Source organism: Chelonia mydas, chromosome 15 (assembly GCF_015237465.2).
Source record: "Chelonia mydas isolate rCheMyd1 chromosome 15, rCheMyd1.pri.v2, whole genome shotgun sequence".
NCBI lineage: Eukaryota > Metazoa > Chordata > Testudines > Cheloniidae > Chelonia > Chelonia mydas.
The window spans coordinates 30,474,265-30,499,800 of NC_057856.1; the positions used below are offsets into that span (position 1 = coordinate 30,474,265).

The 25,536-nt window shown below is 39.7% G+C and overlaps 1 protein-coding gene across 9 annotated transcripts in view; it reads left to right on the forward strand.

Moving 5' to 3' along the window:
• The window catches only part of GRK3 (G protein-coupled receptor kinase 3), a 126,035-nt gene extending 105,541 nt beyond the window's left edge, over positions 1-20,494 (forward strand). For 6 of the 9 annotated variants that reach the window (XM_043529327.1, XM_043529326.1, XM_043529330.1 and 3 more), the window contains 9 exons: positions 1,445-1,511; positions 1,744-1,844; positions 3,234-3,300; positions 3,805-3,900; positions 7,797-7,959; positions 9,461-9,597; positions 9,885-9,920; positions 10,564-10,677; positions 11,264-20,494. In XM_043529327.1, coding sequence (XP_043385262.1) covers positions 1,445-1,511; positions 1,744-1,844; positions 3,234-3,300; positions 3,805-3,900; positions 7,797-7,959; positions 9,461-9,597; positions 9,885-9,920; positions 10,564-10,677; positions 11,264-11,425 — 943 coding nt within the window. In that variant the 3' untranslated portion in view covers positions 11,426-20,494. Of the gene's footprint in view, positions 1-1,444; positions 1,512-1,743; positions 1,845-3,233; positions 3,301-3,804; positions 3,901-7,796; positions 7,960-9,460; positions 9,598-9,884; positions 9,921-10,563; positions 10,689-11,263 lie in introns of all 9 variants that reach the window. The other 3 variants (XM_043529328.1, XM_037878678.2, XM_037878676.2) reach the window with 3 other exon arrangements.
• The last annotated feature ends 5,042 nt before the right edge of the window (positions 20,495-25,536 follow it).

The window sequence follows — 25,536 nt, forward strand, 5'->3', positions numbered from 1 at the left end:
AACCCGAGGGCGGCAGGCGGGGCCAAGGGAGAGACCTGGCCCCAAAACTGCTGGAGTCCCGTGGCCACATTGGGGAGGTTCACGGGCCGCGAGTTTGAGACCCCTGATCTAGACCATCCCTGACAGGTGTTTGTCCAACCTGCTCTTAAAACTCCCCAACGATGCAGATTCCACAGCCTCCCTAGGCAATTTGTTCCAGTACTTAACCACCCTGACAGTTAGGAAGTTTTTACTAATGTCCAACCTAAACTGCCCTTGCTGCAATTTTTCTCCCTCCTCCTTTTAACAACCTTTTATGTACTTGAAAACTGTTAATGAATAGGTTAATAGGGAAACAGGTATTTTGTTTTTGAAAAATAACTTTCTCCCTGGATTTGGAGACAGGAGACAGTGAATAAATCTCAACCATACTAACCAACCCACCCCTGCCCCCACCCCCCCATGATTAAATACCCCTTCCAGTTGCTACTTAACGTTACACTGAAAATGTGTAATTTACCAGGACTGCTACAGATTATCAATTACTTTCAAAGCTCATACAACATCTAAAATATATCAGTATAAAACAGTATGTTGGATATTCAGACAAACCAGCCTTGTTCTCAAGCAGCCTCATTTACTAGAAATATTCTTATACCAACCCCAAATCATATGCTTTTCCTTTAGAGGCTCCACACACTCTCAAACTGCCAGTCGTCCTCTATAGACTGTCCACTGACTAGCGTTCATTTCACCCATAGATTCTAATCTCCTGCTACATGCTTTCCATATATAATGGAGTCAACCGCTCTGTAAAATATGTTAGGCTTCCATTTGTAGATAGTTATTTTTAAAATGTCAAAGTTTTGGTAGCTTCTGAGAATTTCCCCGTTAGATGGGGTCATTTATTTTTTTGGAGATTTACTCAGTGAGGTCTTCAGTACTTGATCCATAAGTACTGGAAAGATTGACTACTCAAACTACATTCACTTATAAACTAGCCCACTGCATATATACTTACGAAATAACAGCATTAGGCTTTCCTAAATGTAGTAACCTTGGTGATATTTGTGTGGAGTCAGTGAAAGAGTTAAAAGATCTGTTTTCTCTGAAGTTGATTGTAAAGATGGAATAATCAAGTAATACCAAAGTGACAGGAAGTATTTACTTTTGCAGGGTACTGCAGGTTTTTACAGAAAATGTAATGTCATAAAAACAAACGCATACTTTTCCAGGGGATTCCCACCCGTAGTATTGAATTCTGTGTCAGTATTGGATCAGTCTAGTTTTCACTGGAAATGCTGAAAGTTTCACTGCTTGTGTTGTCGTTCTGCAGGGTGGGATTGATGAGTTCTTGAAGAATGGGACTAACAGGATGCTACACTCTTTTCTGGGGTTGCCACAGCTGAAATAAGCAGATATGTTATGGGTTTACATTTATTAGTGCATTTTCTTATTTCTACAGTCACAGTCCTTTCAGACAGCACAAAACCAAAGATAAGCATGAGATCGACCGGATGACGCTCACCGTGGTAAGGATTCTAAAGATCATTTGATTTAAGCTTTTCATGCTTAGCTAATTACACGTCCTTAAGAAGTTCTGTACATCACTTCTTTTTGAGAAACAACTTTATTCTGTATGTGTACGTGCAGGAACTGTGCTGCTAAACCCTTCCAAGGATAAGTTACCTTTTAAATGTGGTGGTGTCTCAGATTGAACTAGTTCCAAGAATTCATGTCATAATTCTTTTTTTTATCCTTCAGAATGTGGAGTTACCAGATTCATTTTCCCCTGAACTAAAGTCCCTTTTGGAAGGGCTTCTGCAACGCGATGTTAGCAAGAGGCTTGGCTGTCAGGGTAGCAGGTAGGATTTAGCTTCTCCATTAACCAAAGCCTGCATATATCTCTTCTTTCCTTTAAATGAGAGATCTATTTTATTTTAGGTCAGAATGTGCTTCCTATCACTGTAACATGTTAATGTTAGCAAGAAAGCATTAAAGTTCAATGCAGTGTCTGTTCAACTTGCTTTTGACTATTGGTAGGCTGAGAAATCTCTCTTTTATGAGGGACACTTAGCCAGGTATTATTTCTAATTTTGTTCTAAGCATTTTAAGGTTTCATTGGCATTTTAACTATTTTATTTTGTTATCTATGTTACATATTTTTGGTTGCTCTGTAGTTTTCCTGCTCTGTGTTTTTTGAGAAGTAACCCTATCTTGATACAGACATTTTGATGACCATGATTATAGTGCATATTTTAAATTGGGGGGGTGGTGGTGGTGGTGTTATTAAAAAAGTCAGCATTTGTGACTGTTCCCATATGGTGGCATTTGAGATTTTCCTAGCTTTCCAATCTTCTGAAAATAGGACATTTGGTAACTGCTGACAAATACTGATTTATTTTAAATTACTTTTACCTTATTCCAAGCAGTCCTGTAGCCCCTGATTTTAAATGATCTTCATCCTAACGCTGGCTGTTTTACACATACAGGTAATTGTGGGTACAGTCATTAGATGTCCAGCTGCCTTATTTGCAGGTATTACAGTAGAACCTCAGAGTTACAAACACCTCGGGAATGGAGGTTGTTCGTAACTCTGGAATGTTCATAAGTCTGAACAAAATATTATGGTTGTTCTGTCAAAAGTTTACAACTGAACATTCACTTAATACAGCTTTGAAACTTTACTATGCAGAAGAAAAATGATGCTTTTTAACAAGCACAGAAACAGTTTCCTTACTTTGTCAAATCTTTTTTAAACTTTCCCTTCATTTTTTAGTATTTTACGCTTAACACAGTATGTACTGTATTTGCGGGGTTTGTTTTTTTTGTCTCTGCTGCTGCCTGATTGCGTATTTCCAGCTCCAAATGAGGCATGTGGTTGACTGGTCAATTCATCACTCTGGTGTTCATAACTCTGAGGTTCTACTGTACTATGAAAGTTGACATCAAAGGGCTCTGAACGACATTCACAAAATTAGAGTTTCATGCTCCCAATATGTAGGTGATTGTTATCTTAAAGTAGAAACAACATAAATTGAGTCGTGTCGGATATAATATTTGGGGATCATTTTACAGGTACTGTTAACAGAATGGTATTGTGTGCTATTTAAGATACATAATATGCGGTAGAAAGTGAGCGTGGGTGCTTGTCTGAAAGTATTGGTTTAGGTAGAAGAATTTTTCCACAGTGGAGTTCTTAAACATAACTTGAAAAGCTTCTGCATTTTGTTATGTTAAATTTTTTTTTGCAGCGCGCAAGAAATAAAAGAGCATCATTTTTTCAAAGGGATTGACTGGCAGCAAGTCTACTTACAAAAGGTATACTTAAAAATGTGACCTTATCTCTTGCTATAAAGCAGTAAAACTTAAACAGGGTGGGGAACAGCAAATTTAGATCCTTATTCTCCCTTCCTTGCCAAGTATATATGTGCAAAGTAAGTGCAAAGTAGATGTAAAATGCTATCACCAATGTGAGTGAGTGAAGAATTCTCATCTGTAGCATTGTACAGATGTGTAGGTTCAAATGATTGCACAACGTGCCAGGCAGGGGAGAATCTAGGCCTTCAATCTTTTATATGGTTCTTCCATATGACTGTATATAAATAACAAAAATAAAGCTCTTTGAAGTGCCTTGGGAAGACCTTTCAGTAAAGGAATGCATGCTTAAGTCTCGTTTCATTGCAATACATTGTTTACTCTGTAGGAATACCTTGCCTTTTGTTTTGCAACAAGATAATGGGCATGTATAAATGCAGACTAGATTGAAATAATTACGCTAATTGGTTGGCTTTGTAACTAGACTGCCCTGCCTTTGATTTCCAGTATTCTCCTCCACTGATTCCTCCCCGGGGAGAAGTAAATGCTGCAGATGCTTTTGATATTGGCTCCTTTGATGAAGAGGACACTAAAGGCATTAAGGTACATGTGCAATATTTTTTCTTCAGCCGTTGTTTCCTTTACACTTTTAGATGAAAGATTGTGAATGACACTTTCAGGCTGGTGTTACAGGTCCCAGTCATGTGCATGCTTAACTTTAAGTGTGCAGATAGTGTCATTTACTTCAGATGGATTATTCACTGCTTAAATTTATGCACGTGTGGAGGTGTTTGCCGGTTTGGGATCATAACAAGTAGAACAAGGTATAGTGAATGATGTTTTTGTCAAGTGTGTATATCCTGGGTGTGTTTAAAATTATAGTTTGACTGAAATTTGGCATACATAGTGTCATGGAGCCACAGGGTCTATGCTATACCCCAGCTTTTAAACAATTCCTTGGAGGTACCCCTTAGTGTGCCAGACCCCACACACACAGTCCCACTCTTTCTTAAGGATAGGCCATGTGCTTCAACACCTTTGAGCTTGAGCCTGTGGGCTCCTGTACTCCTGTTTCATACCATGAGCTCTGCCCAGCAAATCCAACTGAGGCCAAGTCTACAGGTCAAAATTAAGTCAACCTAAGTTACATTGCCATATGGCCACTGCAGTAATAAAATTGCTTTTGCATGTCCATACTAAGCTCCTTGTGTCGGCGGTGTGTATCCTCACCAGGAGGGCTTGCACCTATTTTAGTATACATTTTAGTATAGACGCTTACAGAGTTAGGTCAGTGTAAGCTGCATGATGTCGACCTAATTCTGTAATGTAGACCAGGCCTGTGAGAGACTCCTGTTCAGAGATTTTTTTGCCCTCTTCAGGGATCAGTGCCCTTCAGCAAGTATTTGCAGTGTCACCAGGCAGCTTTTATCAAACAGAATAGGGTTCATTAGTCAACTGGAACACAGCATTGCAAAGTCTTTACGTTGGCGTAGAGAATCAAAGGTTAAGACATAGGCCTGCCTGGTTTACACTACAGAGTTAGGTCGATGTAAAGCAGCTTACATCGACCTGACTTTGTAAGCGTCTACACTAAAATGTCATCCCACCGATGTACCTTGCCCACTACACTGACTTAATAACTCCACCTCTGCGAGAGGCGTAGTGCTTAGGTTGATGTAGGTTGGGCGATACAGTGTCACTGTAGACACTGCATTGCTTACACTCCTTAGAAGAATTTATTTTCAGAGCAGGGCTTTGAACACAGGAGTTTCTGGCTCTGAATGTTATGCTAAGACTTCTAGTCCATTCTCACTCTGTAAGTAACAAATCTATAAATAAATTTCTCACTATCTATAGATTTATAATGAAAGTTTGTGTATTAACATCTACGATAGCATAAAATGTAGAGGAAATATTCCATGGACAGAGACCTCATATGTAAGAATAAAATACTGATTAGTGAGTGTTTGGATAAGGGAATCTTGTTTCAACAATACTGTCTTATGTTCAAACTACTCCTGTACCCACTTGAACATTGATAGCAGGGTCATACCATATGCGAAGGGTTCATTTCCATTGGATTGGACCTAAAGCAGCCACAAAACTGAAGTCAATTAATTTTTATTTTTAACATTATTATTATTATTACACAAAACTATTGAAAAACAGCATTAAAGGAAAGAAATCTAGAGCAATAGTTGTTACTCCATCCTTATCTTAGTTTCTTGTGCCCAGCTAATGTGGTATATAATATGCTATATCATCCTCTGTTCTGAAACCTGCTTAATACCTAGACAAAATGATTAACTTAGATTCTAAGGTATATCCCCATTATTATTTTAACATACTTTCTTTTATAGATGAAACTTTATTTTTGTTATTATTGCAGGTATAACCAAGATATAATTATAGGTAGTGAGTCAGGAGAGAAAGAAATCACTCCAAACTCCCTAAACAGAAATATATTAACTACCCACAGTGACTAAAAAGGGGAACTTATCTATCAGTGTCACCCACTGCAATTACTAGCAGCTGGCATAAGACCGTTTTTAAATGTTGAGAAAGAACTACAAAGAACAGAAAATGTTCTTTTCGCTAGTAAACACCACGGTGCCAGCTAACAGTAGGGTAATAAGTCTCTGATTTCTTGAAGCACGGGAATGCCTGACTGATAATCCCAAACACCATTTTCTGGGGAGAAACTAGGTTAAATTGTCTTCTTTAGCTATATTATGGAACTTAAATTCTCAGCAAGGTATATACTTGTAATGCATGTTGTTGACTCATTGCACTTTATTCTCTGTACGGGTTGCTCTTAAGGTATATTTATTTCCTCACTCATGAGTCGATGAGAGTTGCAATGCACTGTGCTGTTTATGCTTGGGCTAAGACTTTATAATCCCTTCTGAGAGGATTGACTAATCCCCTACATCTGAGTCAAATGCAGAGGAAATTAGGGTTTTCATAAAACAGCACCAGCTTTCTCAGTTTGCTGGCAAAAAGGTGGTGGTTTTGGAGACTGAACCCCAGCTGCTATACTTTCTTCTCCATTACCTGTTTGTACTGGGAAAGAGCCCAAAAGCCTCAATCAGATTCAGGGTCTCTTTGTGCTTCTTACAAGAAGACATCTTCCCTGACCCAGAGAGACGCAGGCTGCGGGAAAGGGATGCAGTTCAACAGCAAAGTGTTCAGGGAGGTGATAGGCAGGTGTCAGGTTAGGGTTTCTTTCCGCTTTAAATAAGTATCCGCAGTAACCCCTTTACTAAGCTATTGCTAGTTCCTTCTTTCATATCAGTTGTTATCCAGGGCCCATTTTCTAAATTTGATTGCTTTCGTTTCATTCTTTTACACAGAATAATTATAGAGAAAAATGTGATGATTCTTAGTATTGTACCAAAAACTCTGTTCCCAGTGCTGTCAGTCCTAAAGGTTGCTATACCAAGCCACAGATGATCTTTTCGTCCAGAATCAAATCATTTCAGTTACGTTCAGTACAGTTCAGTTTAAGTACTGCAGTTAATGTGGGAAGGAAAAAGGGCGGTATGACATGAAGGCAGTCTGAAATCAGTAACATACACAACTATTTTAAAGGTGTATTATTAACAATTGTAAAGTTACCGTGGAAGCATGGAAAAGTATCTGTGTGAAAAATGCCTTTTCATATCAGCACAGTGACTCAAGGATCTGGAACTTGCTCCTTTTGGCAAACTGCAAGGATCTGGTTTTGCTGAGCTTCAGGAAGTAAGGCAAATGTGTCAGTCTGGCCAAGCTTTCACTAAGTGGTCTCGCCAGTGCAGCAAGGTGTGAGGATGATATAATATTTATAATTTTTGTTTGAATTGTTGTAAGGCTCCCAGGTAATGTGCTACATTTACTACTATTTAAATAATAAACTACACATTTTTCATCTTTGCCTTATGATATGTGGATTGAAATAAATTGAAAAGTTAGTTAGTTCCCAAAAGAATGCTGTTTCTGAGAGCTGAAGCAGATTTAGTGGAGTCAGTTGTTGCTAGAGAAGTAGGCAGAGGAACTTATTATATAGTTAGAGATTTTTTGAACAGGACAGCTAAGAAAAGTAAGAATTTCAGAAGTCCATCTTAAGGTGGCAGTCAAAAATTGTATATCCTTTTTCAGGCAATGTATCACTTGTATAACTTATGTCGTATTGCTGGTGTAAGAGTTTTTGAGCAATGTCTAAAAAGAATAACAAAAAATCCAGTGTCTGTATATTTATGATCTGAGATAAGATTTCCGTACTGTAAATTAAGAAACTATCGCTTTAAATACACCGGAACTAGAAAACTATGTACAGTGCCCTGTCTGGCTTGGCTTTCTCGAGTTTGTACTACATGCAGAGTTGGGAATCTTAGTCTACTTCACAGTGTCATTCTAATCTTTTTTTAAATTATATTTATTATTGCATTATTATTGAGTATGTTGGTAATGGTAATAGAACTTATTAAAATCCTGCATTTTATGATATTTTTCCCTCCTAGTTGGTTGATAGTGATCAAGAATTGTATAAGAACTTCCCTCTGGTAATATCAGAGCGTTGGCAGCAAGAAGTAGCAGAAACTGTTTATGATGCAGTAAATGCAGACACGGATAAAATTGAGGCCAGGAAGAGGACTAAAAATAAGCAACTTGGCCATGAGGAAGGTAATGTTTCCAGTGCACATCTTTTCATTCTTTAATGCTAGATACGGTTATTAAATATGTTCCAACAGGTAACCTTTTATTTTACGTTGTTAATTACCTGTAATTCAGAGACTTCATGCTTTAATGATTCTTCTAGGTTTCATTTAATTCAGTCTGTATTTCTTAAAATACTTTGAGATATTTTATGATGTAATTTGACTTTTTAGAAAAGTTATGAATGAATCTTTTAAAGTCAAGAGGGATTACTGTATGGTGCTTTTGGTTATCCATAAGTTTGAGGTATTTTCAGTAATGTGTATCCGGGATTTGATTTTATGGTGAGGATAGCATCTGAATGAAAAAACGAGACCCATTGTATCCAATGTAATTCCTTTGAATAAGGTATTGAATTATGTACTTGAGATCGGTGACAGTGTTGGGACCCTCTCTTCTGTGGTATGGGGTAACCCTCCAGTGTGTTCATCACCTTAGGACATGTTTGCATTGACCTACCTCTTGTAGAACTCCACTGACTTTGGAGAGGCTCCATGAGTTTGTCAATGCAGAATGAGCTCCTTCACCTGTCCCTACCCCTCAATACAGTGTTCTCTTGTGGTAGTTTGAAGTGAGCCCATATTTCTTCACAAATTCCCTCTCTCTCTCTCTCTCTTTTTTTTGTTTTGGTCTTTTGTTTTCATATAGTATTTTAAAACAATTTATAAATGATGGCATTGAAACATGGGCACATTTCAAAATGCAGACCAAGACGTGGATAAGTTCATGGAGGAAAGGTCCATCAATGGCTATTAGCCAAGATGGTCTGGGACACAACCCCACCCTAAGCCTCTGACTGCCAGAACCTGGGAGTGATCAACAGGGGATGGATCGCTAAGTAATTGCCCTGTTCTGTTCATTCCCTCTGAAGCATCTGGTACTTGCCACTGTCGGAAGACACTGGCCTAGATGGAACATTGGTCTGACCCAGCATGATCATGTTTATGTTCTTAAAGCAGAGCAGCTCCCCTTCTCTGTAGTGTCTTAACTCTTGCCTTCTTTCTGCATTATTATTTTTGGCATATTTTCATAAATTCTCAATTTAGTGAATTGGGGGGAAAAGTAAAATTGAACTGATGGGGATCTCTCTGTACGTTTGAGCAGTTGAACAGAACATTCCTCCTGTAAAGGCCGATATGCTGTTCCGCAGGATATTCAGTGTTAATTCTTTCAACAGTAAATCAGGTGCCTTCTTTAATAGGGCCAAATTCTATTCTTGGTTACTTCAGTGCAATTTCATTGCCCTCAGCTGTAATGGGGTGCAGAATCTGGCTCAGTGTGTACATGTGTGTGTATATAATAATTAGAAGGCAAAAGGTAACACATTATAGAGAATATTATGTGTACTGAATCTTCTGCTGAAATTTAACAGGCTGTGAAAACACTAGTAAACCTTTTCTGAACAGAGCACATTTCCTGAACACTGGGTTGTAGCTGATTGTGTAAAATGAAGTTGTTATATTCACAGATTATGCACTAGGGAAGGACTGCATTATGCATGGGTACATGTTGAAATTGGGGAACCCATTTTTGACTCAGTGGCAACGTCGTTACTTTTACCTCTTTCCAAACCGACTTGAATGGCGAGGAGAAGGAGAATCACGGGTGAGTCTGAAATTAGTATAACAAACACAGTTTTTGTAAAGATACCAAATGTAGATAGGCATTTTTGCCAAATCTTGAAGTCCATACTCAGGAAAACTGCCACTGAAGTTTGAGTTTTTCTGGAGTAACTATAGCGGGTCAGATTCTTATACCTCTGCTCACGTGGAGTAGTACTTTACTTTGTGAGTAGGCACATTGATGTCAAGCAACCTAAAATAGACTTTACAGACTTGTGGGTTTTTTTTTTAAGAATTGGGAGTTTATCAATGTATTGTTTTTTCATTTAGGACCCCTGGAGTATTTATACAAAAAAACATAAAATGGTAAGGCAGTAGAAACACTATAGCATTGACCTCAAAGATAGTGCTATAGTGTCTATAGTTCAGTCCAATGGTGATCGTGTTTTAGGGATGTCATCTATGTATTTAGCTACACAACTGTAAGAGATATTTGAAAATATTGTTCTTCCATTGTGCTGTTTCCTAAGAACTTTTATGCAAAACTGCTTGCATGTTTTTCCATCTGTACATTTGTAGTGCTTCAATAATCCTTCGCAGCTCTTTGACATAGACAGTAAAATTGTCTAACTATTGATTAAAGTGTTTCACAGCAATACTGTTTGAAAGAAAATAAAGTAAAATGCAACTATGACTGGGGAAAACACTCATTTAGTTCATAATGACATCCCATTTTTGCAGTGCCTTGTTTTGTGCTGTTCTGAGTTGATCTTTTGGTAATTTTTGGTGACTAAATCCTTTGGTAAATTTCTTTGAATACTTTCTCTTACTTTATGAACTATTTTTAGTTAGTGTATTACTGGAAGCTAAGGGTCAGGTCATGCTAACATTTGCTCCTGGGAGTAACTTTATTCACATGTATATTCCCAGTGGATTAGGGTTCAGCTTTAGGTCTGTTGGGTAACAGCTTCAAATTGTAATTCAGCTTTCTTTTTGCAATGTGTGGTAGCAAAATCTACTGACAATGGAACAGATAGTCTCAGTGGAAGAAACTCAGATTAAAGATAAGAAATGCATCTTGCTGAGAATTAAAGGAGGCAAACAATTTGTCCTGCAGTGTGAGGTGAGGCAACTGTAAGTTTTCAGTGATCACTAAAGCAGATGTTTTGTATACAATGATAAAACCCAATGGTGACATAAAATAGTTTTCTTAGTTTTCAAGTCTGAACTAAACTCATGAAGTATTTGCCATGCTTTACATGTGAGCTGGGAAGGATATGGCTGTACTAGGTTTATGCATCACATCTGAAAACCTGGATTTCAATGGAACTTGTCAGAGTGAATTCAGTTTAATAATAATGGATAAAAATGTCAAAACTGACTGACTAATTTAGGAGCGTAAGTAGCCTAGTCTGTGCATACAAGCAAACTAATTTCCCAGCAGCTCAAGGAGTTAGCACATTTGTAAAGGATGGGGTGCGCACACACACACTCTTTTTCAAGAGAAGTAACAGCTTTGGTTGCTACCATGTTGCCTGGGTTTGACTTAGTGCTTAAAGATGAAAGGTTGTGTGTTACCAATACCCTGAGCCATTCATTTTCCAATGGAAAATAAAGTACATTGTTTAAAAATGCTCACAGGGAAAGTGGTATTCCCCAGTATGTGCACTCGATTATGAAGTGCCTAACGACTTCTGTATCCCTTTCAGAGTGACCCAGAGTTTGTTCAGTGGAAAAAAGAGCTGACAGAAACCTTTACTGAGGCACAGAGGCTGCTGCGTCGCGCCCCAAAGTTTCTCAATAAATCTCGCTCAACAGTTGTAGAGCTTTCAAAGCCACCACTCAGCCACAGGAATAGCAATGGGCTGTAGAAGAGATGAGAGAATGAAGGGGAAAGCTACTCCGTCACCATGTATGAGGGCCACAGCATCATTAGTTACTTGTACAATCCCTGAACCAGGAATTACTTAGAAGAAGAAACCTTGGATGTTTACAGCATGGGATGATGACAGGACTCTACATCTGGAGATTGTGAAGACTAAAGCAATGACCAGGTGAATCCTCACTAATAGCAGTAGTGAAAGTTGCCAAATGTAGAGGCTGCCCATCGTTCCCAAGCATCGTCACACCCTGGTGGTGTTCGAATGGTCTGTTATCCTAGAACTACTGAAGGAAGGAAGATAATCTTTTCTTTGCAATACCCTTGTTTTGGTATGTACCAAACCTGGAAACTGAAATGGTTACTACTCTTTATCATTTACATGTTGATGTCTGTTATTGACATATCCCAGACTTCGGCAGGAACTGCAAGTTTGTCATGTGGGATAACAGGTAATCCTATGTGTTGCCTTGTTCTTTCCAGCCATCACTATTGACTTTAATATATCCTTGCTCCATACTGCTGGTGATCAACAATGTGACTCTTATGCACTTCAAAGTACTGATTTCTAACTGTCCTGTGGTTTGAATGTTGTTGATACTTCATGGAAACATTGAACTCAGATTATTCCCTTGGTTTGTTGTACTCACTAATAGTAGCTACCACCGTTATGCTTCTTCTACTATATACAAAACTATAACTGACACAATAGAGTAATAATTGGTGAAGAGGAATATATGGTAGCTTCATCTAGTGGTCTGTTGTATAAATTGACTATTTGAGCACAGTTTTTAAACAGTAGATTCCTTTTGACAAGTTTACAGTGAATACAAAGACAGTTCTTTTCCATGTCAGCTCAACTGCACTTTTTAAAAATTAAAAAATTCTGTAAATCCAGTGCATACTAATGCACATACTGGATTAAAATGTATGGATAACTTGGTATGTATTCTTCTGGATTGCTCTTAAATTGTTGGACTCATAGACTCTTCTCTCGCTCTCTTTTAAAGTAATGTGTTCTCATAGCATAGTTCTCCCAGACCTTCATCTTAGCCAAGCACTTAATATTCACATGCACATCAGATGGCAGGACTTTCAAAAAGAAGTCTGAATTTCCTTTTATAGAGAATTCAAACATTCACACTGAAAACAGTCTGAGAATATTGAAGATGAAAATGACAAAATAAGACGATTATATGCCAAATTTATGTAAATTCTCCTTATGTCATCATTCGTTTGTCAGATGTAAGGTGATACTTCAGAGAAGTAGAAATATTGTACATAATCTTTGGACAACTTTGAACATTTCGGGACAATTTCTATCCTGTTATACATACTGAGAGTCTCATTGAATATCATGGGTTTTCAAGAGGTGCAAGTCAGAGGAGAATTTGAGCCTTCATCTAATTCTGTGTTACATTGTTTATTGCGGATCACGTTCTGCTGAGTTACATGGGTACAACTCTCATAGAAGTCAGCAAAGTCAATGGGACTTGCACCTGTGTAAATGGGAGCAGAATTTGCACCAGCAATCTGTTTTGCCCATCTCTTCTGACCAGTTCATTTCTAGCTTGTCTGGCTAACAGTCAACCGCAGAGCTTCAGAACTGTTTCATTGACAGCAAAGTATAAAGTGCCAAAAAACCTCAAAAATTATTTTTTTTAAAAAATCCTTTATTTATCTTCCACATTCTTGTGAAATTGGATGTGTGAGCTACTAAACCTGGGGGTTGCTTAATAAATCTGACAGCAATGCCAACCATTTTTCTTATACTTTGATATAGTGTGAAGAAGAAATTGAATTTTAAAAAATATTTTATGCTTGGCAAGTGGTAATTTTAAAAGGATATTTACACATTTGTTTTCTTGGATTACTTTTTAAAATGAGCATGGAGTTCCATTTTCATCTACTGAAAAGTGATGTTAGAAGTCCAGGTATATTTCTGTAAGCAGTAACTGTGGTATTTCCCTAAACTCATGCCACTGTGGAGTGGCAGATTTTTAGTGTAATCTACTGTACACTGGATATTTTTGAATTGTTTTCCGAGAATACCACACACACGCACCTATTCTGATTTGTGTTTTGAATAAAAAGAAAGCTCAATCTATGATAAAACCACTCTAAAAATAACCTCATATCATCTCTTCCTCCATTCATGTTTTATTAGTTCAAGGTCAATTTGATCAATTCCATTTGTTCTCTTTCAGTTATTTCCCGTAGCTGAAATTTTCTGTCATAATATCCTTTGGGAACATTTGCGGCTCTATGGTTATGATTCTGATATTTTCATAATATTAAATTCTAAAATGCTGTTTTCTGTAGATAAAAGGAAGATATAGCTGCAGTTAAAAATTTGTGCCCCTAAAACATTCATTTCTTTGAATCAAAGCTGTGTAATAACTTGTGGAAGATATGTTTATTTTAAAAATTAAATTACAAAATAGAGTTGGTTTGACACTTGAATATACTGTAGCTTTGAATATTATCACCTCATTTTTGTAAGCTATTTGAAATTATCTGGATTTTGATTTTTAAAATGGCAGTAAAATCATCTGTCATTTAATATTCACTGCATTCCCTTTGATAATTGCTTATAGGAGTCAAATATTAATATAAATATATCGTTATTTATTTTCCTCCAGTTTTATTTTTGCCCAGAATATTAAAATGAATTGTTGAAGCTTTGTAGAAGTTTAGTGTTTTGCACCATTCCACTGTCTTAGTCAGTAATTTCACATTTCTGAAAGAACGGTTATCTTAACAAAACCCCCACACTTGTATTCATGGTAAAGTATTTTATCACTAATAAATGAAAGTTTCGCTTGGAAAACTTAAGAGTCAGATTTTATACGGTAGAGAGAGATTTAAAATTTAAGAATTCTGAAGCCAGAGATTTGTTGTCGTTCTTAACCAATTGTTGCTATTTTAGATATCAAATTCTATGTCTTTATGGGAGAAACACAATTGTTTTTTCATGAGGATCTTTAAAGAATATTAATATGTTGTAAAACTTGTTAAAAATTGAAAATGTGAGATCAGACTTGGTATTGTCTTTTAGACAGCTGAACCCCCTTTGTACGCTCAGTGTGCTTATAAAATGTTCAGGGAACTAAAAATTTTTAAAAATAGCTGGTTGCCTCAACAAAGCTAAATTCAACATTAAATGCAGCTTTTCAATATGTTGCTATCTGCAAGGCTGTAAATGTTTATTCAGCTCTAGTGCGGGCTTTTATTTTATGTATTTGTAGGTAACCTTTTCCTTTTCATTTTAGAGCACTGAAAATATATTCCAGACAACGTCAGATTCACCCTCATACACCTTAGCTGTTGCTGGGGATATTTCTCAATAATTCTGTATATTACTACTTCTGACATATGAGCTGATGAATCTCTGAAGTCCCTAATCCTACAGAGACTTGTTTATGTGCATCAATGTAATCAAGCCCCTGAGTAGTGTGATTGAGACTGTGCATATGAGTAAAGTTAAGCATGTGTTTAAGCTTTTAAAGGCTTGGGGCCTAACAGGCTTCAGAATTCTCCTTGAAAGACATGGGGCTCACCCTACAGTTCTCCGGGTGAAGAAAGAAAGACCATGGCAGTTTGAGTGTGCAAGGAATAAGTTAGGCCTTCTGATTTACTGTTGTGAATTAGGGCCCCGATTTGGGACAGCGCTTTAGCAGGTGTGTAAGTCACATTGACGTTTGTGCTTTAACCGCTCTCCCGAATTGGGATGCTTTCCTGAATCAGCACCTAAGTCTGGGATAAGCAAAACATCATTCATTTATACTGAAAAACAGAAGTATAACTGTGGAACTCTTCAGAAATGGGTATTTTCCATTAGTTGGGACGTGCTGTGCGGCATTTCAGTGAACACCCTGTAAAATGGCCCAAGGCCTCATGGTGTTTAAGCTAAAAATTAGGGGCAATTGTTCAAATCTATTAAGTGCTTGAGTACGAGCTTGCAAAACTGTAGAGGAACATTTATAATGCTGTTAATTTCTTTACCCAGGTATAGGTCATCCTTGTAGTTTAAGTATCATTGTTTAAATGCTTCATCAGAAAAGTTATGCTTTAGCTTCATTTCATTATCATGCTAGTCCAGCTAGATTTAAGGCTAAAATCTAATATTTTTAATAATACTTTGCAGAGATGAGCTTATTTATCATCATAAATACATGAGTGTAGTGAGTGTTCATTTGGGGCTTACTCCAACACCTATTGAAGTCAGTGGGCATTAGATCTAACTGTCAGTTCTCAGAATGGAGAGAGGTAAATAGTGGTGTCCCGCAAGAGTCTGTACTGGGACCAGTGCTGTTCAACTTATTCCTAAATGATCTGAGAGAGAGGGTAAAGCATCAGGTGGCAAAATTTGCACACAATAAAAAATTACTTCAGATAGTTAAGTCCAAAACAGACTGTAAAGAGTTACCAAGGGGTCTCACAAAAGTGGGTGACTGGGCAACAAAATGGCAAATGAAATTCAATATTGATTAAATGCAAAGCAATGCACATTGGAAAACATAATCCCAACTATACATATAAAATGGTGGGGTCTAAATTAGTTGTTACCAAACAAGAAAGAGATCTTGGAGTCATTGTCAATAATTCTCTGAAAAGATCCACTCAATGTGCAGTGGTAGTCAAAAAAGCAAACAGAATGTTGGGAATCGTTAGGAAAGGGGTAGATAACACGACAGAAAATATCATCTTGCCTCTAGATAAATCAATGTTATGCCCACATCTTGAATACTGTGTGCAGATCTGGTCACCCCATCTCAAAAAAGTTATATTGGAATTGGAAAAGATATAGAAAAGGCAAACAAAAATGATTAAGGGTATGGAGCAGCTTCCATATGTGGAGAGATTAATAAGACTGGGATTTTTCAGCTTGGAGAAGAGACGACTAAGAAGTCCCATGATTGAGGTCTATAAAATCATGACTGGTGTGGAGAAAGTAGATAAGGAAGTGTTAGTTACTGTTTCTCATAACACAAGAACTAGGGGTCACCATATGAAATTAATAGGCAGCAGGTTTAAAACAACCAAAAGGAAGTATTTCTTCACACAACGCACAGTCAACCTGTGGAACTCCTTGCCAGAGGATGTTGTGAAAGCCAAGACTATAACAGGATTAAAAAAAGAATTAGATAAGTTCATGGAGGATAGGTCCATCAATGGCTATTAGCCAGGGTGGGCAGGGATGGTGTCCCTAGCCTCTGTTTGCCAGAAGCTGGGAATGGGCGAGAGGGGATGAATCACTCGATGATTACCTGTTCTGTTCATTCCCTCCGGGGCACCTGGCACTGGGCACTGTCAGTAGACAGGATACTGGGCTAGATGGACCTTTGGTCTGACCCAGGATGGCCGTTCTTACGTTAGGGTTTAAAAGCAAAGGCACGGAGATGCTGGGTGAGTTTAGCACATGCCTGGACCATACTGTTCCTGTATGTCGGCCCAGCGTCCACAATTCGGCATGTGGAGCATTACTGAGCTCAGTTACATTCAAGCTTCCTGTAATTTCAGTGACTCCCTCAGAGATGTGACAGAGCTCCCTCCCCCGCACTCCACTTTCCGTGAAGAAAAAATAAAATAATATGGCAGTAATATTGCCACTGTTCTTATCAATATACATGTATTCACAGTCTTTTACATAGATTACAGGTCATACCGTGCATTTGGGGCTAAAAACAAAGAAATCAGTTTTAGAAATCAGTTCAGGCCCTGATCCTACAAACTTTTAAGCACATAAACACTGCTACTGAAGTTAATTGGACTTGATTCAGCAGCACCATTAAGGTCAATGGGAGTTTTGCCATTGACTTAAAGGAACATAGGATGAAGCCCTATGTGCAAAAAGTTACTCGTATACTTACTTTTTTAGGATTGAGGCCTTAAATATTAGTAAACTGTTCATGAAAGATGAAATACCTGGAGCTCTGTGTTTGTTGTGATTTTCTTTGGCTGTTGTACAGACAGCTACATTCCTATTTAATATCATTTATTTTTACATGGTGTAGATGTGCATAAATTACTTTCTTTTCTTTTCCCACTCGGCAAATATTGGTGATGCAGGTACCTTAATTCTGAAATATTCCCATTCTAAATACTTAGGGGGACAGGTTATTTTGAACTGTGCTGCAGAGAGTAAACAATTCTAGTTGTGTTATTTTAAGAAATGAGTCAATAATTCTGGAAGTTAAAAAACCCTGAAAATATTATTATAAAAAATTATAGTATTTCTTAATTTGTAATATTGTACAAAATGGAAAATATCTAAACTATATAGAGAAAATATATATACAAATGTCTGCACAAATTGCAAATGATTTAATTTTGTGTTTCCTGTTGATTTATATTCCATGATGTACATATTATGTGGATTGTCATTTATTGCATATTGGCTGTTTTAATACTATTGTTAAATTGTAATTTTATTTTATTTTAAACTAATCATCACAGACTCAGCTTTATTTTGTTAATGTAAAGGTTGCTACTCTGTGTAGGTATAAAACCAAGAATTCTATTTTAACAAAAAAACATTTTATATTATTTATTGAATCCATATATTTCTTCAACTTGTGACATTCCAGAAAATTCCTGCTCCTTATCTGTATAGCTTGTTATTTAACGAGATGGCAGTTCCTTTCAGATAGAAGTGAACAGCTTTATTCTGTTTTTTTCGTAAATAAAGTCAAATTAATTTCAGTAACAATCTGTCCAGTTTACCATTTTATTGTAAAAATAAAAACACACCCTTTTTTGCAGTTACCTAGATCATCTTTTTAGTGCAATGGCTGAGTGAATGAAGCATCATATAAACATCCTTGCAAATAAAACTCATCAGCTCAATTTGCTGGTATTCACAGCTTTTCTTCCTTTTATTCCTGAACATTCCAGTGAGCGAGGTTTTATTCTCAAGAATGTTCATGGAAAGCAAATTGTTACAAATGCTAGTGCAAATAATCACAAAAGGATTTTTACAGTGGCAGTGCTGTCTCAGCCATTTTAGAAAGCTCATTACTAGTCGTGGAAAACATATGAAGAGTTATCAATGCTCACAGTTTTTTTGTGAACAGAAAAAGGGACTTCCCCTGTTCATAAAGCTTACATCATCCAATCAGGAAACAGAAATAGTATCATGGAACATAGGTAGCAAATACTCATAAGTTGAAATGGTACTGCTTAACTCCCACTGAAACCTTCAAAATGGCATTTAAATTGTATTTAAGTGGCACATGGGTCTTGGTGGCCCCTCCTGCACCGGGAATGCATTTCACCTATAGGGAGAAGTTTGCAACTAAACTATTGGCTGACTTGACTTCTGTCTTCACAAACTATTGTGACTATTGGACAATTCTGTAAAATTATGATCTAGTGGTGGATAATTTACTAACAGACAATAGGGCTAAATTTATTAAATAACTCATTTGCTAAAACTCACCCATCTCTAAAGCATGCCATCTACGCTTTGAGGAATACATTGCAGCATAAAAGAATACATTTTTAAACTCCATGTATTGGGAAACTTCAAGTACTCTTTAGTATTTCATTAAATAACATCGTGCTTATGGAGAGCTCACCATCAAGTGTTCCTTTTACCCACCATCGGAATTAAGCCTCTTCTTCTTAACAAAAAAGAAAAGGAGGACTTGTGTCACCTTAGAGACTAACCAATTTAGCTGAGCATAAGCTTTGTTGGTCTCTAAGGAGCCACAAGTCCTCCTGTTCTTTTTGCGAATACAGACTAACACGGCTGCTACTCTGAAACCTTCTTAACAAACTGGCACAAGTGCTTTATTCAGAGCTGGAGACAGCACTGTGTAAGGCTGACTACTTTTCTTTGGTTTGTTTGTTTTTGTTTTGTTTTCCATTTTCCCAGTCTTAAATTGTTTGACCACATTTAATTGTTGTTGCTATCAAGCAAACCAGAATTTTGAGCAGTCCTGCCTCATGAGCATCCACAGAGGGAGATTAGGCCACAGTGAAGTATGCAGTGCTGCCATCATAAAGCTTCTCTCTGAAGCCCTCTCTTAAATGCACTGTGAGGTCGATAGAACTGATTCCAATTCAGTTAAACCCAAACATACCAGAGCAGAACAGGTTTCAGAGGAGCAGCCGTGTTAGTCTGTATCCGCAAAAAGAAAAGGAGGACTTGTGGCACCTTAGAGACTAACCAATTTATTTGAGCATAAGCTTGCATCCGATGCAGTGAGCTGTAGCTCACGAAAGCTTATGCTCAAATAGATTGGTTAGTCTCTAAGGTGCCACAAGTCCTCCTTTTCTTTTTGCAGAGCAGAACACTTCTTTATAATATCGAGAGGTTTGAGTTTGAAGTCCTGCATTAGAGGGTAGATTGTACCTTGGCATCAGGATTTTCCTGATGTGCTTGTTGTTTCCATTCTAGCTTATTAGAGAGCGGAATGGAGAGAGGCATAAAGGGATTTCGGTATGAGGCTGTAGCTGAGTACCGTGGAAGGATAAAGTTTTCCCTATTGAAATAGGTACCTGTTTCTTTCTTAAGAGAGAGTGGTGACTGAGCAGGTGAGGTGAACTAGTGCAAATAAAAGCAGACTGAAAAACAGAATAAAGTTAGAACTTCCTGAGAGAGGCATTTTCTTACTCACTTTATTTTTGTGACTGAATTCAGAAGCAGCAGTAGAGGAGCAGATTTATATTAATAGCAATGAGTGATTAAAAAAATTGAAAGCGAACCTGTTTTCAGTGTGTGATTTAATGGTAAGAAAAGCCAGTATCTGTACATCACTTTAGATATTGTATCTGAGAAACATTTGTTTTCTGTGTTTTGTTCTTTTCATATTTATTGTGCAGAGGAGGTTTTATACCTCATCAATACACCACTAGTGCACGTTCGAAGCCGGATCTTCCACAGAGACTGTGTGTCCACAGTTTCCAGTCATCGGCAGTTTCTGTGGTGTGCCACACTTAGTTACTTCTACCATTATTGTTTTTTTAAGAATTATTTTGAACAGCTAAGCTGCTTCTGAGTGTTGGTCGACTGCTCTCATGCAAAGAGAATTCCAATAAAAACCCCATGTGAGCATGCTATTGTGTTTCATTCTTTCCATGCTGTTGTGTTTCATTCTTTAAAAAAAAGGACAAGGCCGCGTGAGCTTTTCTAGGTAAGGGTACACTGGCCTGTTGGGCATACGGGCACCATGACTCAAGGTGACGCAGATTTTAAGACCCTCCTAAAGAAATGTTTTGGGAGGGAAGAGGAGGAGAAGGTTACAGAAGCATGACATGCTTGCACCTGTGCAGTGAGACTGTTTCGAAAGCTGAGGTCATGATCCCTCTGTTGCGCTTGCCAGGGCTAACCGACGCCTTATTCTCTGTGAATGGTATTTGCCTTGGCAAGGTGGGAAGCAGTTCATCCCCTTTTCTACTCTCCCATAAAACTATGCTTCATAAGAGAGCATATCAACTCCACCCCTACCGGGCAGCTGGAGACTAGATGATTGCCAGTTACATGAGGTATATAAAGGCAGTTTCCCGCCCGCTTTCCCTCACTCTGCTCTGCACCCTCTCCTGGAAGCATGGAGTCTTTGTTTAGTCTTCTACTGCTTTCATCTCAGCTTGTCTTGGAGGAAAGAAGTAAAATCTCGAGAAAAAGAAGGCCCTTAAAGGAATGGCAGAGAGAATGATTGGTTATGGGCCCATCACTGAGACTTCAGGTTACCGGTGCATAGGGGGATGGTGACTTTTCTTTAGCTACTCCTCTCCCCTCCTGCCGGCCACCCTGAGTCCTTCCAGTCCGCAGGTTGATCCCAACAGGCTGTTGTTCTGTGGGGTAGAGTTAAAGCAGCTGATGCTGATGCTTCACAGGGCCAGCAATGGGAGCCAGGGCCATCTCCTTGGGATGGGAGCGCTGTGCTCAGATTTCTGTCTCCCTCGCCCTGCGGAACTCTGGAATTCAGCACGCTGCCCTTCTCCAGGCATGGAGTGCAGGCCCTGAAGAGCCTGCATGCTTTTTTTCTCGGGATAATTCTCCTCAGGATTTCCTGAGGTGACATGGGGGGTTCCAGTTTCCTTTCCCCACCACTAAGAAGCCCAGAGAGCTGCCACCCACCACAAGACACAGTGTGCCCCTGTCCGGACAACTTCTCTGCTCCCTCCATCATTTTAGAGCAGCGCTTCCTTCATTCTCCTGGCACCTGCTTTCTGGCTCATCAGGAGGAGCACGCTCCTTCCACAGCTCTAATGCAGCCTGGTTTCCTTGCAGGGAAATGCATAACTCCCAGGATGTCTGTCAGCATCTGCAGTAGATATGGAAGGCCCCTTTGCACAGCAGTGTGGCCTTCCCTGCACAGGAGGGTGACTGACCGGATGGTATCGATGGGAAGGTGGAGGATTCCCTCAGGAGGGTTTTGTGACCCTCTGGATGTTCTCCACACTGCTTTTATTACAGACCTGGCCTCCTCTCTGCATTCCTCTCCCTGGTTCCCTCCTACGCTAAGACTCCAGGGACATAAAGCAGCCCTAAGGCCTATCTAGTTGGTATTATCTGACATCTACATGGCAGTAGGGCCTAGAGGCTAACCAAGTCAAGGTTCCATTGTGCTAGGAGCTGCACAAACATGTTGTGAATGCCCTAAATTGTTTCCATTCTCCAGGCACGTGAGGATTACTCTCGTTTTTGCACTCTTTTAGACAGCAGCCCAAGATGCATCACTCCTGCGTCATCATGGCTGAGTTTATTCCCATGCCTTAGGCTCATGTCAGGGTTTTATCACCTCTGCTCTGCCTTTATTTGAGATGTGTTGGGTTGGGCAGTGCCTGGCTCACTAAACAAAGATAACGCACATGCACAAAGGATTTCACCAATATCAAGTCTTCAGTTTTGGTTCATACACCAAGTGGTAAAATCAGCAGATTTACAGAAACCTAATGGGCAAAGTTGATTATGTTTCTCCTATCTGTTCAGGTCCCTGGAGGCCTCCAGATAGCTTAGCCAGAGATACCTAGAGCTGCCAGAGACACATTCTGCCATCCAAGAGGCTGCAGTACAGACAGAGCTTTGCCTCTGAAAATCGCTTGCCCAAAATATCACCGTGAAAGGCTACTGAGTAACAAAATGGCGGGAAATGCCGATGATCTTCGAGAGCCTGGTTCCTTCAGAACAACTCCCTCCTGCCCTGGAACGAGAACCCTGGCGCACGCTAAGCTGAGCGAGACTCGGGACAATCTGACCAAGTGGAACCCCAAAAGCGAATGCAGAGAGACGAGGCAAATGCCTGAGCACTGCATCAGGCACTGCCCCCGTCAACATCCTGCACTCCCAAGGAACTGCTTAAGATAAGTGAGAACAGCGGGGCAGGGCTGTGGTTTTGGAGCAGGAAGCTATGAGGAGTTAGGTGTAGACGCAGCTCTTTGCCCACTTTCCCAGGCCGGTGTGCAGAGGAAGGTAATCAGATCGGAAGCGGAGCTGGGGCAGGGGCAATGGGGGCTTTTTAAATGACAGGCCCCCGCTGAGATGCATAAAAAAAGAAGAAAGGCTTGGGGGAAGCCCAGATCCAGCCGGAGGGGGGCTGCAGTCATGGGGCTTGTACCCTATAAAGGAGGGCCGGTCTACCCCAGAAAGGGAGGGAGCACTTTGTGTTTATGTTCTGGGGACTCCCTTCAGTGTTGATGTGGGGTCCCTCCTCCTCCATGAGACAAGGGCATCCAGCAAGTCTCATGCAGCTTATCCCACTCCTTCCAAAGGTAAGAAAAATCTCCTTCTGTCGCTAATTGGGCAGTGCTCTCTCCTGGCTCTGATTTCCTGCACCCCAAGAGCCAGGAGTTCTTTCCCGCTGACGCCATCTGTCAAAATGCAGCGAGAGACAGCCCTGCCAGCAGCTGCTTTCCTGGGCGAAGCCGTTGTCGTGCATTATCTGCCTGCTGAGTGGGGAGCAAAGCAAGGGAGATTTAGGAGAGCACTGGAGCCTATGCTATGCATCTGAGAGGATGGTTTAACCAGGGCCATTGTTTCTGAGGGAGCTCTGTCACCACTGGGCCACCAGGGATTTTGTAGCAAGGGGCTGTTACTCCACAATGCACCATGCTGCTACCTGGGCAAGGGTACAGTTCTGATTTTTTCAAACAATTCTTCGACACTGTAACCTGCAGCTAACGGGTTATTTTATTTATTCATTCATTCCTTGTAGCTAGTCAAAGACTGCAGGCACACTTCCCACAAAAGTTAGAAGGAAAGCTACGAACGACACAGTGGGTCCCATTCTGTGTGTGCTTCCTGCCCAACACTGGCTAGTCATGCCTGTGAGATCTGTAAATGTCTATAGTGCTTTACAGGTCTCCAGGGAAGATTCTAGCATTGGCTATGAACACTGAAAGTGATAGGAAACTGTTTCTCGCTTCGGCAGTGGGTTTTCTACAGCTGGATGAAATTTTTTTAACTGCAGGGGCATTTTTGGTGATAAAAAGCAGTTATGTTTCTTGAAAACACTTTGATTTCAGAGAAATTTTTGGAAGGGGAAAAATCAAAATGAAAATATCTTAATTTTGAGTTGAAATTTTTGTTTTGGTTCTCAGAAAAAAACAGAATAAAAATGGTGATTTGAAATGAAACAAGATGGGAAAACGGGTTTAGTTTGAAATCTATTGGAAATACTGAAACTTCCAAAAAAAAACCTGTTGCATTTGAAATTTTCTTTGAAATCAAATGGGATTTTTCAAACAATTCTATGTCTTTGTGTATTTGATGGCATTTTGCAGCCTGTCAGTTTCACTGTTCCCTCTGTGCTGTCAACCAGCTAGTTTCCCTGTTTTCATCTGTGGCCCTTATATAGGGCACACAGAAACATGTTAGTGAATAGGAAAATATGATTATAAACCCACAAAATTTGGCAGCGTGAGGCTGTTGCAGGAATAGCAACTGAAAATGCTCTTAAACCATGTTTTGAAGTTCACTAGATTTCAATCTGATAATGTCCCTTTTAATACATCGATTTCCATCATGAAATTGCGTCTACAGAAACCTTGGTGATCGCAGGAGGCAGACGTACTCATCCAACTATCCAAACCATGGCTATAAATGGCACCTCCCTCAATCTCTCTTCAGTGCTGCTGGTTTTTACTGCTAATAGTGCTCCTGTAATATTCCCATTTACCGTCCGGCGTTACAATTTAATGTCGTTTCATCGTATTTTAGGCTAAAGTTGCTGAGGCTTTTTATCTGTCAACCAAGAAAGCAACACCTAGAGCCATCTGGTGGGAAAGAGTTTTACTGACACCTGTTACTTCGATACATCTCCTTCCCCACAACGAACGAGATGCAATGACTGAGCTCAATCCTAGTGACGTTTGCGCATTAGAGCTTTTTGTTATGCTCGTAAGCCCAAAAATATCCTAGATACGTGTGCGACCAGATCTCTCCCCACATGTGAGTTGGTAACACAGCTTGAATCAGTCAGAACGGCTACGCAAGTGATAAACAAAGCAGTGCGGCCTAGTGATTGGAGATTTGGACTCGGGAGAGCTGCGTTGTGTTCCCGCCTCCACCCCAACGTGCTTGGTGACTCACAGGATCTGGCTGTGCCTCTCGTTCCACTCTTGGTCTGTCTTGTCTTTGGGCAAGGGGTGTCTCTTCCAACAGAGCGGAACGCATTGATTCGCTGGTGAAAGTGCTGGCCCGAGTGCAGAGCAAGAGAAAACCAGACTCATTGTTTTCTGTGCTAAGGGTGTTTTGTTCTTTTTAGTACTTTTCCAGGATCAGGGTGAGAGAGACGACGTCAGAAGGTGACACTGGCCCATTAAGAGGGAAGAGGCCAGTGCACCTGGGACTGCTCCGTTGATCCCCCTTCCCCCTGCCCCCCGTTAGGCTTAGGAGAGGCCACCTAGGCCCTAGAAGAAAGGAGACCTGGAGACTCATGGAGGAATCAGACAGGAAGTGAGGCTAAGACACAGGGAGCAATAAGGAAGAGCTGGCAGCAGCTGCTTGGGAGTCCCAGGTGAGGGAGCTGAAGTTGGATGGGCGCTGTCACAGGAGTGTTGGTGAGAACTGACCAAAGCTGGGGACTCCCTGGGCAGGAGCCATGGGGAAAAGGGCAGATCCAGCGTGGTCAGAGGAAGCCGAGCCCGGAAGCC